The following is a 17916-nucleotide window of genomic DNA, read 5'->3' as shown; positions in this document are numbered from 1 at the left end:
TTATTAATCATATTAACAGAAGCACTGCTTACAGTTGTGCAAGTTATGTATCGCGCAACTCTGAAGAAATCACTTACCTTGCAGTCACCATAGATTTTGACAGCTATTACAATAATTTCCTGGCACATAGTTATAACATATCCTAAGAAATGGGTGCGTTAAAAAAAACTCCACAAGTTATAACATAGGCTAATATACTGAGATCTGTATCTTTTTTCTCATACTTAATGTGTTATGCATGGCCTGAGAGACATAAGTCTCCTTTGTCACTCATGTGTTCCTGTTAATTTATAGCTCGGATTTTACCTCTCAGCTACTTTGGGGTTCTATTTATTATGTGCCACTAAACTAATAATATTAAAAATATGAAAATAAATTTAAAACAACTGCCTTTACAACAACAATTGCTAAGTGACCCAGAGTAACCACTTCAGAAGAACAAAGAGTGTGTGTACCAGGTGTGTGCAGGCATAGAAACTGCACTGCACATCAGTAGGGAGAGGAGGCACTAGGGGGTAAGTTGAAGCACATACCAGAAAACACGAAATTGGATCCCTACGCCACAATACACACAACTTCCAGACAGATTAGAGATTATAAAAACTTTAAGACAATAGAGAAATACCTTTATGGTCACAGGTATGGAAGAATTTCTTTTTTAATTTATTTTTGAGAGAGAGAGAGAGAGAGAGAGAGAGAGAGAGAGAATGAATGTGCACGTGAGGGGGGGGGAGGGGTAGGCAGAGAGGGAGACAGAATACCAAGCAGGCTCCACGCTGTCAGCACACAGATCATGACCTGAGCCAAAACCAGGAGTTGGATGCTCAACCAACTGAGCCACCCAGGAGCCCCTGAAAGAATTCTTAAAAAAGACACAAAACCCACAAACCTTTTAAGAGTGATCAGTTCAGGTGCATTAAAATTAAGAACCTCTGCTTTTCATCAAAAGACAATATCAAGACAATAGAAAGATAACTGGAGGAAGACATCTGCCATGTATGTTAGTATCCAGAATAATCTCCTAAAATGATTAAGAAAAAATTCCACTTGAAACTGAATGAAACATGCAAAGAGGCACTTCACAGAAGAAACAAAAACTAGTAACAATATGAAAAGATATAAGACTTCCTCAGAAATGTTATTTTTATATCCACCAGATTGGCAAGAATTTAAAAACCAGACAAATTCAGATTTTGATGAGGATGTGATGTTACTTGTACTGTCTCCTATATGTTACTGGTGGGAATGCCAATTAAACAACTGCTCTGGAAACCATTTGGCCAGCTCCAATAAACAGACCCTGTGAACCAATAATTCTACCACTGGAGATACATTTATCATTAAGAAACTGTCGCACAGTATACCAGGACAACTCATAGCAACAGTATTTGTTATTACAAATAGCTAAGAGCAACTCAAATGTCTCTGAACCAGAGAATGGATATATAATTCATGGTGTATGCATGTAAAATAATTCTATATAATCATGAAAATAAGCACAGTAGAGAAAGTGATTGTGAGTTAAATATTTCAACATGGAACACAATTTGGACAAAAGAAAGCAAATAGAAAGATACATAAAATGTGATTACATTTATATAGTATTTTAAAACTTTACAACACTTTGGAAAAGATAAAAAAATAAAACCTTTACAACTATTTTGATGAGGGAATCCACATATGGCAAAATTATATAAAGACAACCAAGAAAACAACACAAAAATTCTTGTCAGTGGTTACCTGGTAGGTGGGAAAAGATAAAGAGGAGTAAGTTTGAGAGGGCCACAGTGGGAATGATATATAGGTACTGACGATGATCTGTTTCTTGAGGTAAAAGGGTGTTCGTTTCCTATAATGTTTACACTGTAAACATCTAACATTATTTTCTTCTTTAAAAAAAATTTAATGTTCATTAATTTTTGAGAGAGAGACAGACAGACAGAGCATGAGGCGGAGAGAGGCGGGGAGAGAAGGAGACACAGGCTCCCAAGCAGGGTTCAGGCTCTGAGCTGTCAGCACAGAGCCCGACACAGGGCTCAAACTCACCGAGCCGAAGTTGGATGCTTAAGGATGCTTAACTAAGCCAACCAGGCGCCCTTTTTCTTCTTTTTTTAATGTTTATTTTTGAGAGAGAGAGAGAGAGGCAGAGAGGCAGAGAGAGGAGGAGACAGAGGATCCAAATCAACCTCCGTGTTGACAGCAGAGAGCTTCAAAAGTGGGTCTCAAACTCACAAACCATGAGATCATGACCTGGGCTCAAGTTGGCAGTTAACCAACTGAGCCACCCAGGTGCCCGACATCTAACATTTCCTTGTGTAAAGCATTGAATGAAAATTAACTGAATTTTAAATAATTGTTTAGATTTAGCTGGTTAATAAAATTAAGCAGTTTTTAAAAATTTAAAATAAGAACAGCAGCAATGTGGATTTTTAGGATTATATATTTCTAAGACAAAGATTCTCCTACTCCCAAAACCCCAGGTTCTGGTGGTCAAGATTCCTGGAATCAGGGTACTATGAGAAAATATTAACTCAGTGTTAAAATAAATTTGGTAATTAATAAAGAACAGATTTCACTGGGCATCTACCGTATGCAAGCTGAACTTCAGTATGCTCCTTTGCTGTCCTTCCCATATGGAAGGTGCTGGGCCTGATTCCTTCCAAAGGGACATGGTGGAAAAAGACTATCTGAAGTTAGAGCTTTAGGTTCTAACACCAGTGCAGTTGCTTCCTCATTGGATGACTGAATAAACTACAGAATGTTAGAAAACTTCAGCCTGCTCATCTGCAAAATATAGATAAAAATAGCTATGTCACGGGTCTGACATGAGAAACAGGCAATGTGTGATGTAGGTGGTGTGCACAGTCATTAAAAATCTGATCTCTGGAGCATGATACCTGGCCCTAGCCTGGCTCTAGCAATGACCAGGTCTAGGTGACGTGACCTTCCTGGGACTCTGGTACCCACCCAGTTAAAGGAGCTGGATATGTGGGAGGCTTGGAATAGTACCTGGCACATGACAAACAGTATGGGGTTGTGACTCTGGCTGCTACTGTTACTGTTATGATTCTTTCCCAAAGGCCTAATTTGTGCCCAATTTTCAATTCTCTGTAAATGGGTCCATGTTATGCTCTAAGTTTAACCTATTTAAAATATTTTGCTCTTGAGTGACTTTTCTAAAATAACGTAATGAATCATGGGTACATTTGTATAATTATAATTGGTATAATTTATAAATATAAATCATATATTCTTAATTCACAATCTACTTTAAATATCAAGCTGCATTATTTCCTGCCAAAGCATAAATAAGGCTGGCAATAAATTAAAAAGTTCCTCCTTTGCAACTTCATGGATGGAACTAGAGGGTATTATGCTAAGTGAAATTCGTCAGAGAAAGACAAATATGAGTTCACTCATATATATGAGAACTTTAAGATACAAAAGTGATGAACATAAGGAAAGGGAAGCAAAAATAATATAAAAACAGAGAGGGGAACAAAAACATAAGAGACTCTTAAATATGGAGAGCAAACAGAGGGTTACTGGAGGGGTTGTGGGAGGGGGGATGGGCTAAATGGGTAAGGGGAACTAAGGAATCTACTCCTGAAATCATTGTTGCACTATATGCTAACTAACTCAGTAAAAAAAAAAAAAAAAAAAAAAAAAAAAAGTTCCCCCTAAAGGAGTGACAACATGGAAGCTGTATTTTCCTACATTTTTTTTAAGGTTTATTTATCTCTTTTGCAAGCAAGAGACAGAGACAGAGACGGGGGGGGGGGGGGGGGGGGGAACGCATGAGCAAGCGGGAGAGGGGCAGGGAGATACAATCCCAAGCAGGCTCCAAGGAGAGCCCAATGTGGGGCTCAAACTCATAAACTGTGAGATCATGACCTGAGCCAAAAACGAAAAGCGGGATACTTAACTGACTGAGCCACCCAGGCGCCCCTTTTCTTGCATTTTTACTACAGCTTTTGAAATGAAAACATATACATAAAAATTTTTTTTTCATTTTATTTTTAGAGAGAGAGCGTGTGTACATGTGCAGGGGAGGGAAGGAGGGGGGAGGGAAGGAGCAGGGAGAGAGGAAGTGGGGGCTCCGGGAGGGAGAGAGGGAGAGAGGGAGAGAGGGAGAGGGAGAGGGAGAGAGGGAGAGAGGGAGAGAGGGAGAGAGGGAGGGAGGGAGGGAGGGAGGGGAGGGGGAGGGGGAGGGGGAGGGAGAGGGAGAGGGAGAGGGAGAGGGAGAGAGGGAGGGAGAGGGAGAGGGAGAGGGAGAGGGAGAGGGAGGGAGAGGGAGGGGGGGGAGAGAGGGAGGGAGAGAGAGAGAGAGAGAGAGAGAGAGGAATCTCAAGCAGGCTCCATGCCCAACACGGAGCCCAATGTGTGACTTGATCCCAGGACCTTGGGATCATGACCTGAGCCGAAATCAAGAGTCCAACACCTAATCGACTTAGCCACCCAGGCACCCCATACATACATTTTTATTCTCATATTTTGAATATGTATAATCAAGAAGGGTTGTAGATTTCATTTACCACACTCTGGTTTGCTTTAGTTTACCAGACTCATTATACTGATCTGGATGCAGACACTGTACTGTAAGTAACAGGACTTTTGTAACTACTTTTGTTAACGGCTTGAACTGCGAGTTTGCTACAAGTCAATCTGGAAAGAAGCGGTATTAAGAAAGGAAAGGATAACAGAGCTGTTCAATGAAAAAGATTCCCAAAAAGACTTGTGCTTCACCTGATGGAAAAGGGGAAGGAAGGAAGTCCAGAGATTGGATATGGAAGCATTCCCAGGAAAAGAGGTGGAGAGAAGGAGGAAATACTGGCACTGGCAGTACAGCAGTGTCTAAGACTTAGAACACTGAGGGAGAGGTCATCTTTAAAACAGGTGACCTTGTGGAAGACAGGAGAAATTAAGAACTTAGAGGGGAACCAAATGACGTCCAGAGGCCATTCTCACCTGGGCTGTGCGCTCTGGGATCCTCCTCTTTGCTCCAGGCCTATCAAATCAGAATTGGTGGGGGGAGGGCTGTTCTGAAGGAAACATGGGCTTTTTTCTTTTTTAACTCCACAGATGATTCTAGTGCACAGCAAGCGGTGGAAATTACTGGTTTAAGGAGGCTGAAGCAAAAGTGACCCAAACAACCCAGTGGTGGTAACAGTAAAAGTAACTGCACCGTACCCCACATGAAAAGCATCAACTGGTTCTCTCTCCGCCTTCAAAGTATACAGTTCTCTGATTTGTCCCACAACTAACATTCTCTGGGATGCCAAAAAGGCCACTACTGTCACAGAGCTCTGAGCATTAGCAGTGACTCCAAAACAAACAGCAGCTTTAAAAAGAAAACAGGCTGAGGAGCCTGGGTGGCTCAGTCGGTTAAGTGTCCAGCTTCAGCTCAGGTTCTGATCTCATGGTTTGCAAGTTCAAGCCCCATGTCAGCCTCTGTGCTGACAGTGTGGAGCTTGGAACCTGCTTCGGATTCTGTGTCTCCCCCTCTCTCTGTCTCTCCCCTGCTCACACACTCTCTCTCTCTCTCTCGCTCTCTCGCTCTCTCAAAAATAAATAAATGTTAAAAAAGAAAAGAAAATAGGCTGAGTGGGTGTTAAGTAGGATTTCCCCACAAACACTCTCATAAAAGGAATCTATAGCCAATAATATTTTAATAAACCTTAGGCAACCTACTGTATGTTTTGCATATACTTGAACTTAATGCCCTTTTTTCCTTCATTATTTTTTACCAATTTTTTTTTTTTTTTTTAAAGCACAGGGATTTCCCTTTCTCTCCTACTAAAAGTCTGGATTGAAGAATGGTACTTGAATCTTACTCAAAAAATGCTTTGTTCCTGAGTCAGCTGGATCAACTAAGGGATGGATGCCCCACTGAAGGCCTGTCATATATTTTACCTGGATGAAGACATCCTTACCCAGTTTATGCAGCACCAAACTAGAAGTGACAGCTAATACAGAGGACTCACTATTCAAAAATACCTCAACAGACTGGAATTGTGGCAGAAAACCAATAAAATGAACTTTAGCAGGAATCAAATTCAGGTAAGGAAAAAAACATCAGGGGTGCTTGGGTGGCGCAGTGGGTTAAGCTTCCGACTCTTGATCTTGAGTCCACACCGGGCTCTGCTCTAATGGTGTGGAGCCTGCTTGGGATTGTGTCTCTCCTCTGTGCGCCTCCTTCGCCTGTGTATAAGTGCTCTTTCTCAAAATGAATAAATAAACATTAAAAAAAAATCAGTTGTAGGAATCAGATAAACTAGGCCTATGTTGAGAGGGCAATTACTGCAGCTGGCCCAAGAGGCTGAGTACTGACTTTGGTGAAGGGACCAAGAAGACTCACTCAAAACAGCTGGCTATGTTTGCAGTGGTAGAATGACCCTCCACAGCTCCATATGGCAAAAGAGAGAACAGTGTTGTAGATGTTTCTAGAAGACAGATGCTAGTGCCAACTAAGGGGAAAAATTAACTAGAGCCATCCAGCATGAACAAGACAGTATAAGGAAGTGTGCCTCTGTCCCTAGATGTGTTAAAACTGGCTAACTAACCAGATACCATAAATACATATTTAAACAATTATTTCATTGCATGTTATAAATCTCTTACTTTTAATTAAGTGGTTCCAGTTTAAGAAAAAGGAATTACTGCTTCAATCGATTATGGCAGAGTATGGTGACAACTAAGTTTCTGCCACCGAGAAGAATATTTCTAACATAACAAAATATTAGAAGAACCCAAGGGAAGGATGGAGAGTCACTGAAACGTTTTTTAATTTTTTTTTTTAACGTTTATTTATTTTTGAGATAGAGAGAGACAGAGCATGAATGGGGGAGGGTCAGAGAGAGGGAAACACAGAATCCGAAACAGGCTCCAGGCTCTGAGCTGTCAGCACAGAGCCCGACGCGGGGCTCGAACTCACGGACTGCGAGATCATGACCTGAGCCGAAGTCGGCCGCCCAACCGACTGAGCCACACAGGCGCCCCGAGAGTCACTGAAAAGGTTACTGCACACAGATGACTGTTCCTTACAAGAGCCAGGCACCAAGGGCTCCGGTGGGGCCCAATGTGAGCTCCGGTGCATCTTCCTGCACTCAGCTCAGGGCCCTGCACCACCCTGCACACACACAGCTCTCTGCAGCCTGATAGTGCACCGCGTCCTGGGCTGTGCACGCAGTCTTGCCAGCAATGAGTGAGGGTCCCCAGAACACGATGGGACTGCGAAGGTCTTTCCATCTTTTTTACTTGGCAAAAAAATATTTAGATCCTTCGAACCTAGGTAAAATTTTACTGCAAATCACACGGGTTCACCCAGAGTCCACTGCACTTATCTGACCCATCAGAGACATCACAGAGCTTGGTTCAGGAGGTCACGATGTATCTTTCTTTCTTCCTTCCTTTCCTCCCTTTCTCTCTCTCTCTCTCTCTTTCTTTCTTTTTTAATGTTTATTAAATTTTGAGAGAGAGAGTGAGCACATGCAGGAGAGGGGCAGAAAGAGAGGGAAACAGGATCTGAAGCGGGCTCTGTGCTGACAGCAGAGAGCCCGATGCGGGGCTCAAACCCAAGAACTGCGAGATCATGACCTTAACTGAAGTCACATGCTTAACCGACTGAGCCACACAGGGGCCCTGGATACGATGTTTCTTAAGTGAATTAGTAAAAGGCCACCCCTATTTTTCATTTGAAATCTACAGGTTCTTGAAATACTATCTCCTCAGCCTGTGTTTTAAAATGTAGGTTACTCAGATATGGTGAGCCAAGACATCAGGACAAGCACTGGAAGGAGGCCATGCAGGGCCACATGGGGCAGCACCAGGGTCAGTCAGGATGTAGAAGGAGCAAGAGGGAATCATGGGAAAGAGTCTTCATCTTGGTTTCCACAGGAAAGGAATGCCCAGGCAGGGTAACAGACTGGGGACTGGCTTGTCTGAACCATTTTAGGAGGCTCTCGGGTACAAATACAGTTTCTAATTATCTGGCACCTAGCCCTAGGATGATTAGGGCAGAGGAACTCCTGGAGTTTAGGAGCCAGATAAAGGTGATGGTTCTGAGTATGAGCTCTGGATTAATTCGTTTGCATATGAACAGTACACTCACAAGGGAGCAGTCTATTTCTAGGAATCAGCTGCCCTGGGAGGGACAGCTATGACAGGTCAACATAGCCCCAAGTGCAGGAGCATCAAGAAAACAGAAAATAAGCATCTGGGGGGCTCAGTGGGTTAAGCATCCAACTCCTGATTACGGCTCAGGTCAAGATCTCATGGTTCCTGGGCTCCGGCCTGCATCGGTCTCTGCACTGACAGGGCCAAGTCTGTTTGGGATTCTCTCTCTCTCTCTCCCTCTTTCTCTCTGCCCCTTCCCCATTCTATCAATAAACAAACAAACAAACAACTTTAACAAAGGGGGGGGGGGAAGAAAATAGAAAATAAGAAAATATAGTTAATCCATCTCACTTTATTTTCTTCAAAACACTGACATGACATTATATATTTATTTGCTGCTGCTCCCCTACTAGGATGTCAACTCCACTGAAGCGGAAACTTCACTTGGTTCACTGTTGTATCCACACTGCTTACAACAGTGTTTGGCATACAGTAGGTATTTAATAATGTTTGTTGAATGAATGAGTGAATAAATGAACAAACCTGCATAAAAACCTGGCTTATGCAATGTTTGGAGGGAGAAGTGGAGTAAAGTCCTGTTTTTTTTTTTTTTTAACATTTATTTATTCTTGGGAGAGAGAGAGAGAGAGGCAGAGTGCAAGTGGGGGAGGGGCAAAGAAAGAGGGAGACAGAATCTGAAGCAAGCTCCAGGCTCCGAGCTGTCAACACAGAGCCTGACATGGGGCTTGAACTCACGAACCATGAAATCATGACCTGAGCTTACGGCTTAACCGACTGAGCCACCCCAGGTGTCCCTTGGCCTACTTCTTTTAAGTACTTGAAATATTCCTCCAAACTTTAAACTATTAACTTCTCTATTGCTACTACAAAGGAAAGTCTCAGGTTAGTTCCAGTCCAAATTTTCACAAATCCTGAATTAGGGAAATTTACTAATTACAGTAAGGGGGCACAATGGAGCAGAAAGAGCCTCTATTTGGTAGCCAGACCAGGATTTCCATCTTTACCCACCACTTACTAGCTGGAGAACTGAACTATCTCCACTTCTTAGAGTCAGTATCCCTCACTGGAAAATCAACAGAGTATGAAAATGAAAACATACCTATCAGACTAGCTAATGTGAAAAAGTTCAACACTTCTACGTATAAGAACACGGGAGGCACAGGCTCTGGTGCCTAATGACAATGAATCCCCACAAAACTAACACTCAAAGGTGACCATAGGACACTGCTTACCAAAATGTTCTATTATCTTAACAGTGGCAAACACATTTTCATTCAGTGTTCACTAATGTGTGACTTAAAGCTAACCACACCTGCCATGGAAGGACTGCCCAAGTACCCATCAATTATTACTTAAGGGACTTTGGGCAGGTTTCTTAATCATTCTGGCCTCTCTTTCCTGAATAACAGAACTTACCTTATGAAGTTGCAAAGAGTGAAATGAATGCCATGGACTGAACTGTGTTCCCCAAGATTTGTATGTTGAAGCCCTAACCCACAATGTGATGGTATTTAGAGCTGGGCATTTAGGAATTAAGTAGGTTGAAATGAGGTCTTAGGGTAGGTCCTCATGATGGATTAGTGCCCTTCTAAGTAGACATGTCTCTTTCTCTGCAATGTGAAAACACAGTGAGACAGCAGCCCTCTGCAAGCCAGAAAGACAGCTCTCACCAGAACCCAACCAAGCTAGCGCCCTGGTCTTGGGCTTCCCAGCCTCTCAAATTGTGTGAAATAAAGGTCTGTTGTTTATGCCACCCCACCTATGGCATTTTGTTGTAGCAGCTTGAGCAAACTAATACAATGAGTTCATACAGGTAATACACTTAGAAAAATGCTCAGCATTCACCAAATGCTCAAACATTAGCCATTACCAGAAATAGTCCACTGCAATTAAGTTCTACAAAACAGACTGAGCCAGGGGCACCTGGGTGGCGCAGTCAGTTAACCTTCTGACTCTTGGTTTCGGCTCAGGTCATGATCTCACAGTTGGTGAGTTCGAGCCCCGCATCGGGCTCTACACTGACAGTGCAGAACCTGCTTGGGATTCCCTCTCTCCCTCTCTCTCTGCCCCTCCCCACCCCCCACACTCTCTATCTCTCTCTCTCAATAAATAAATAAATAAACAAACTTAAAAAAAAAAAAAAGACCGGGGTGCCTGGGTGGCTCAGTGGGTTGAGCGGCCGACTTTGGCTCAGGTCATGATCTCAGTCTGTGGGCTCGAGCCCCACATCAGGCTCTGTGCTGACAGCTCGGCGTCAGGAGCCTGCTTTGGATTCTGTGTCTCCCTCTCTCTGCCCCTCCCCCGCTCATGCTCTGTCTCTCTGTCAAAAATAAATCAACATTAAAAATAAAATAAAAAATGAAAAATAAAAAAGAGGGAGGGAGAGGGAGAGAGAGAGAGAGAGAGAGACTGAGCTAGAACCCAACACTGAATTCTTAAGCTTTGCTTATTTCCTGTGAGGGGAAAATTTTACTCAAACAAAAAACACCCTTCACCCCTCAAAACCAAGCAAACAAAAACTACTATTCAGCAGAACACACAAAAACAGCAAGAATTCATTCAGTCCTTATCGTGTGTCAGGTACTATTTTCTGCCCTTCTAAGGGCTTTTTTTTAAATTTTTTTTTTTTTAATTTATTTTTGAGACAGTGAGAGACACAGCATGAACAGAGGAGGGGTAGAGACAGAGGGAGACACAGAATCCTAAGCAGGCTCCAGGTTCTGAGCTGTCAGCACAGAGCCCGACGTGGGGCTCAAACTCACGAGCTTTGAGATCATGACCTGAGCCGAAGTTGGATGCTTAACTGACTGAGCCACCCAGGTGACCCTTTAAAAAAAAATTTTTTTTTTAATTTATAAGGGCTTTTAAATGTTAACTTGTTTATGCAATAACTTCTTTCTAGATAGGTCTCCTGAGGCAAAAGAAACAAAAACAAAAATAAAATATTGGGACTACACCAAAATAAAAAACTTATGCACAACAAAGGAAACAATCAACAAAACTAAAAGGCAACCTACTGAACGGGAGAAGATATTTACAAATGACATATTCAATAAAGTGCTAGTATCCAAACTATATAAAGAACTTATAAAACTCAACACCTAAAAACGAAATAATCCTATTTAAAAATGGGCAGAAGGGGGGCGCCTGGGTGGCGCAGTCGGTTAAGCATCCGACTTCAGCCAGGTCACGATCTCGCGGTCCGTGAGTTCGAGCCCCGCGTCGGGCTCTGGGCTGATGGCTCAGAGCCTGGAGCCTGTTTCCGATTCTGTGTCTCCCTCTCTCTCTGCCCCTCCCCCGTTCATGCTCTGTCTCTCTCTGTCCCAAAAATAAATAAACGTTGAAAAAAAATTTAAAAAAAAAAAAAATGGGCAGAAGACGTGAACAGTCATTTTTCCAAAGAACACACCCAGATGGCCGACACAGAAAAGAAATTCATCATCACTTATCATTAGGGAAATACAAATCAAAACTACAACGAGGTATTACCTCATGCCTATCAGAAGGCTAAAACCAACAACACAGGAAACAATAGGTGTTAGCTAGGATGTGGGAAAAGGGGAACCCTCTTGCACTCTTGGTGGGAATGCAAACTACGTAGCCATTCTGGAAAACAGTATGGAGGATCCTTGGTTAAAAACAGAATTACCCTACAACCCAGCAATCACACTACTGGGTATTTACCCAAAGGATACAAAAATACTAATTCAAAGGATACAGGCATCCCTATGTTTACAACAGCATTATCTACAATAGCCAAATTATGGTAACAGCCCAAGTGTCCATCGATTGATAAATGAATAAAGATGTAGTATGTATGTGTATATACACATGTACACACATACATACATACAATGGAATATTACTCAGCTATAAAAAAGAATGAAATCTTGCCATTCGCAAAGATGTGGATCGAGCTAGAGAATAGAATGCTGAGCAAAATAAGTCAGAGAAAGACAAAGACCATCTGATTTCACTCCTGTGTAATTTTTTTTTCATACATGAAATTTAAAACCAAACAAAGGGGCAAAAAAGAGAGAGAGGCAAACCAAGAAACAGACTCTTTAGAGAGAACACTCTGACGGTCACCAGAGGGAGCTGGAGGGGGCAAGGATGAAACAGGTGATAGGGATTAAGGAGTGCACCTACTGTGACGAGCACCGGGTGTTGTGTGGAAATGTTGGATCACTATGTTGAACACCTGAAACTAATATTACACTTTATGTTAACTGGAACACAAAGAGAAACTTAAAAAGGGGTGCCTGGGTGGGTCAGTCGGCTAAAGCGTCCAACTCTTGATTTCCACTGAGGTCATGATCCCAGGGTCATTGGGACTGGGCCCTGTGCTGGGCTCTGCACTGAGCATGGAGCCTGCTTAAGATTCTCTCTCCCCACCCCACCCCCACTCACCCTGCTTGCACTCTTTCAAAACAAATTGTTTTAATAAAATATTAACTTATTTAATTCTTACTACAGCCCTATTACCTACTGCTACTGTTCCCATTTTAAAAGTGAGGAAACTAAGACCTGGGGAGGTTAAGTGACTTGTCACACAGCTAAGCTGGGTTAAGCCTGGATCTGAATCCATGTAGCCTGGCTTCATAATGTTCCCAACCATCACTCTATACTCTCTCTGTATGTTAATAGTCTACTCCAACACTGACAAAGAACAGTAGTAACTAGATGGATTACACTGAGTATACCTGAACGTCTTTAATAGGTAAATACCTTTTTAAAACTGAGCCATAACTTGCTTCTTAATGACAGACTAAAATAAGACCCAGCAAGATTACTTGCATATAATGAAATCAAATTTAAAAATGTGTAAAACCAGGGGAGCCTGGGTAGGCTCAGTCTTGGTTAAGCATCCTACTTCGGCTTACGTCATGATCCCACAACTTGTAGGTTTGAGCCCTGCATCGGGCTCTGTGCTGACAGCTCAGAGCCTGGAACTTGCTTCAGATTCTGTGTCTCCCTCTCTCTCTGCCCCTTCCCCTGCTCATGCTTTGTCTCTCTCTCTCCAAAAATAAACATTAAAAATTAAAAAAAATAAATAAAAATAAAAATGTGTAAAACCAAAAAGACTAACATAGTTCTTATACCTGCTGCTTTCAAAACCATTATAGGTACACAACAATAAAAAGACTGACCTTAAAAAAAAAACAACAAAAAAAAAGGATGACCAAAAACATTTACAAAGAGAAAACATCTTAGGAATAGTAGTTCAAAGTTGAAAAGTACAAAAACAATGGAGAAAAATATCTCTTAACAGAATCTAACATTTACTAATGCAATGGCTGGAAAAATAAAAAGAAAAATGAAGAGATCTGTCTATGAAAATAACATCAGTTTACAAATGTGCAATCAATTCAGGTTTACTTATATGAATTTATTAAATGTGCATGATTCAATGTGCAAGCCTGAATAATGTGAATATTTTGAAACGGACACTATTGTAACACGCATGTTAAAAACACTCTTGAAAGAGTCCACATTTTTTGATAAGTGGCAGTACAAAAAGATTACATTTTGTTGATGGCACAATGTTCCTTGAAGTGAATGTTAGCTTCTAAGGCAGTGCCCTAAGTTTCAAGGATTAAAATCACATTATATAAAGAGAGCTGTTCCTGATACAGATGTGATACAATTGTGCACAGTGCTGAGGAAGAAAAAAGGCTGTGTGAAGCACTATCCCAAAGGCAAAGATGCCATGTACACTCTACCCTACAGCAACTTTTCCATGGGAAAGCAATTCAGTGAAAAAGAATTATAAAGAAATATAGAGAGATGCTTTTAATTTATAAGAAAAGAATATGAACCAATACACATGATTTAAAACAGTGCCCTATACTTCAATAAATGGTACTGGGAAAACTAGACAGCTACATGCAAAAGATGAAACCGTCTGGAAAACAGGATGAAGGTCCCTCAAAAAAAAAAAAAAAAAAAAAAAAAAAAAAAAAAAGATGAAAATAGACCACTTTCTCACACCACACACAAAAATAAAGTCAAAAGGGATTAAAGGCCTAAATGTCAGACCTGAAACCATAAAACTCCCAGAAGAAATCACAGGCAGTAATTTCTTTGACATTGGCCATAGAAACATTCTTCTAGATGTCTCCTCAGACAATTGAAACAAATGTGAAATTACACTATTGAGACTACACCAAAATAAAAAGCTTTTATGCAGCAAAGGAAACCATCAACAAAACAATAAAGCAACCTACTAAATGAAAGAGGATATTTACAAACCATATACCCAATAAGAGGTCAATATCCAAAATACAGGATATTAAACTAGAATCCTCAATAAACTTCTCATATACTAATTTTAGTTCTGAATACCAAATTTATTAACCCTTAACTTACTTATTAAAACCAAGTCCTTAGATATATGAAGAAATTAACGTTTAAAGTAATGGATACAATTTTATCTTCAGAACAAAGAACTGCAACTTTTGGATCCATTCCAAAAGCCACCTTGAGTGCCATTAAGACTCACTTTGGCCTGCAGAACCAACTTGTTTACCATTTTTAGTGCAAGATAAACTCCCTCCCTCCTACTTCTCTCTCTCTCTCTCTCTCCCTCACACACACACACACACACACACACACACAGGACTTCAAAATTACAATGATATAAACGGAAAACAATCATTAGGAAAACATTAGGAATTTATACAGGGCAATATGCTTACAGTATCTAACATGAGAAATGCTTTGCAGTTTATACTCTTTTAAGTGCATTATTTTATTAATTCATCCATCATGAGCAGATGAAATTATCTCTATTTAAAAAAAATTTTTTTTAACATTTATTTATTTTTGAGAGACAGAGAGAGGGAGAGTATGAGTAAGGGAGGGCAGAGAGAGAGGGAGACACAGAATTCGAAGCAGGCTGCAGGCTCCGAGCTGGCAGCACAGAGCCCGATGCCAGGCCCGAACTCACAAACCGCGAGATCATGACCTGAGCTGAAGTCAGATGCTCCACCGACTGAACCACCCAGGCACCCCGAAATTATCTCTATTTTAAAGATGAGAAAGCCAAGGTTAAGAAAGTTAGCTTGAGACAGTGAGCTCGAGGTCAAGTTAGACATTTCACTAAGTGGCAAAGCCAGGACTTAAATTAGGACTACCTGCTCCTAGTTCAGGGTCTCTAAAACCCCAACTAGGATTGGCCAAATTTAGAAATCAAACAAAGTATGTAAAAAGGCTATGCAAGACTAAAAAGAACAAGAAGGATTTTATTATGAAGATCATTAATCATTTGCTAATGCACCAGTGAAATACCTATGCCAAGCCCCTAATCTGAGCAATTAAATCTCTCTAGGCCAGTCATCAAGACTTTCAAAAGAGGTCCACAGAATTCTAACATGCACCAGGGTTGAAAATTTCAGATCTCCATTAGATGATACAAATGGCAACAGTGCATTACAAACACGTTTTTCAATTATTTTTATTTTTACATTTTCCTATGAATTAATCATCAGTTCTTAATTAGACACAGTGACAGAATTTAATAAAACCCAAAGTGCTGACCTTAAAGACCTCAGTATTAGCTATAAGAAAGGTGTATAACTCTACATTAAGAGTAATCACACAAAAATGTTTTAAAAAAAATCTGTTCTAGTTGATACTTAAGAGTATTCAGTTAAAATGTACAGCCTTCAGTTTGTGCTATTAAGAACACTTAAACATCATTATATCATCTGAAGGAAAAAAAATCCAACAACTTTTTGTACAACAGTACATCTAAGTTGCATTCATGTTGGAATCAGAATCTTTACTGCACTAAACATAATAATTAAAAATAACAGGTGTACTGAAGGGACAAATTTGATGGCAATTTGTACCGAAAATCATTTTAAAAACACTGGATACTGAACCAATCTTACCTTTTGTAGACTTGTTGGATTCAACTGAGTTTTGTCAATTATTTTTATTGCAACCTAGAAAAAAATAAATAAATATTACAGGTTTTAAGAATTTGGTAATTATAAACTAACTGGTAATAGTTTTATAAATGCCCAAACATGTGGGCGTTTACCTAAAAAACTAAAGCTCAACTATTTATAATAATAATAACATTTTATACTTTATATATATTTTTTAATTGAAAAGAGGGGCTTCATGCAAATACGAGTATTGTTAGAACATTTATATTTAAGTTACTTATAGACATGGGGAGAAACATCTCCCACAAGGTAGAGACAGAGAAAGAAAGAGAGATTCTACAACGAAAACACTTCTGAAAATAGAGGACAATGAAGCAACTCTCCCATTCCCTATTTACCAATCCTTAATTTTTTTTTTAATTCCCCGGGGTGGGGGTGGGGGTGGTTGCACCGTTCCTGGAGGTACTGCAATACCAGGGGGATGTGTGGAGTGGATGGAGCAAGCTCCTATTTCACCTCCTTGTTCCAAAAACCCATTTAATATATTGTCCTCCGATAGAGGACACATCAGATATTAAACTGATAAGAAACAGATACCACACTTGATCTTAGCCAAAAGGCTGAGAAGCAACCCAGTATTTTAATTTCATCTGACTCTGACAAAATTGATCTGATCCAAGGGCAGGAAGGACAGCTTTTACAGATTTATACAGCCCAGAATGCCTTGCTCAGAGTGTCTTACACACAGTAAGAGCTTGATAATTGAGTAAATATACGAACCAACAGGTTGGATTCAATCTGAAAACTTTAAAAACATTAAAAGAAAAAAAAGAAAGAAAAGCCCTTTAGGTAGTTAAAAAAGGAAAAGGGACTAGTTCCAGAACAATCTGTAGGCTAACCAAGTGAAACATGTACAGCGGCAAAAAATGGGTCACCCAAGAGCCTTTGTTCAGAAAGGGGTGAGTAAACCTCAAGCAGTCTAAAAACAAGCCACTAAGATACAGGAAGAAAGAACTATAGCTTCTAGTTATATGTGTTTATCAATTAAAAAAAAATCAGTTTTACTAATATTTACTAAATGGACCTACAGCAGCATCCTTATCTGGTAGGCTGTCATTACCAGAATAAAAGGATTTCTAGGAACTACACATATCCAGAATGAGGGGAGAGGGTGACAGTAGGGGATGGAAGGGAATATAAGTGAAGAGAGAAACTTTGCCATGAACTGAGGAACATAATTAACTCAGCTTTGCATCTGAGGTCCAGAAAAACAATGACCTCACCCCACATTGATGATGCTGTTCCTACTGTGCATCCTTCAGGACACAGATCCAGTAAGAAGCACCAATGAAGAAAGGGACTATAGTCAAAGTCTGGGGAAAGCGCTTGAAGATTATCTATGTCAATGGTGCTCCAACTTTTTGTTGCCTTTTACACCCTTAAAGATTATTGATGATCCCAAATGTGGATTATATCTATCAATATTTACCTTATTACAAATGAAAACTGAGAAATGTAAAAATAAGTATTGAACATAATAACATTCATTTCAACTAATAAGATTCAACAAATGGTGCTGGGAAAACTGGATATCCAAGAAGTTGGACTCTTACCCAACATCATCTACAAAAATTACTGCAAAGTGGATCAAATATCTAAATGTAAGATTTAAAACTATCAAACTCTTGGGACACCCAGTCAGCTCAGTCAGTAATAGAGCATGCAACTCTTGGCCTCAGGGTTGTGAGTTCGAGCTCCACGTTGGGTGTGGAGCATACTTTAAAAAAAAAAAAAAAAAAGATTGTAAAGAAAACAGCAAAAAACTATCAAACTCTTAGAAGAAAACATACAACAAAAGCTTCACAACACCTGACTGAGCAATGGT

At 40.4% G+C, this 17916-nt stretch overlaps 1 protein-coding gene and 1 non-coding gene across 10 annotated transcripts in view; both read right to left on the bottom strand.

Moving 5' to 3' along the window:
* The window catches only part of MARK3 (microtubule affinity regulating kinase 3), a 113891-nt gene that overhangs the window by 57346 nt on the left and 38629 nt on the right, over nt 1-17916 (bottom strand). For 8 of the 9 annotated variants that reach the window (XM_045448350.1, XM_045448352.1, XM_045448351.1 and 5 more), the window contains one exon: nt 16032-16085. The exons of the other annotated variant lie outside the window; for it this stretch is intronic. In XM_045448350.1, coding sequence (XP_045304306.1) covers nt 16032-16085 — 54 coding nt within the window. The remainder of the gene's footprint in view (nt 1-16031; nt 16086-17916) is intronic. 9 annotated transcript variants of the gene reach the window in all.
* On the bottom strand, nt 16472-16663 carry LOC123584701. Its single transcript, XR_006705647.1, has one exon. It is a non-coding gene; the product is annotated as a U2 spliceosomal RNA (small nuclear RNA).

This window comes from Leopardus geoffroyi, chromosome B3, assembly GCF_018350155.1.
Source record: "Leopardus geoffroyi isolate Oge1 chromosome B3, O.geoffroyi_Oge1_pat1.0, whole genome shotgun sequence".
In the NCBI taxonomy this organism is placed as follows: domain Eukaryota; kingdom Metazoa; phylum Chordata; class Mammalia; order Carnivora; family Felidae; genus Leopardus; species Leopardus geoffroyi.
Note: the sequence above shows the minus strand (reverse complement) of the source record. Positions and strands in the feature narration are given on the sequence as shown.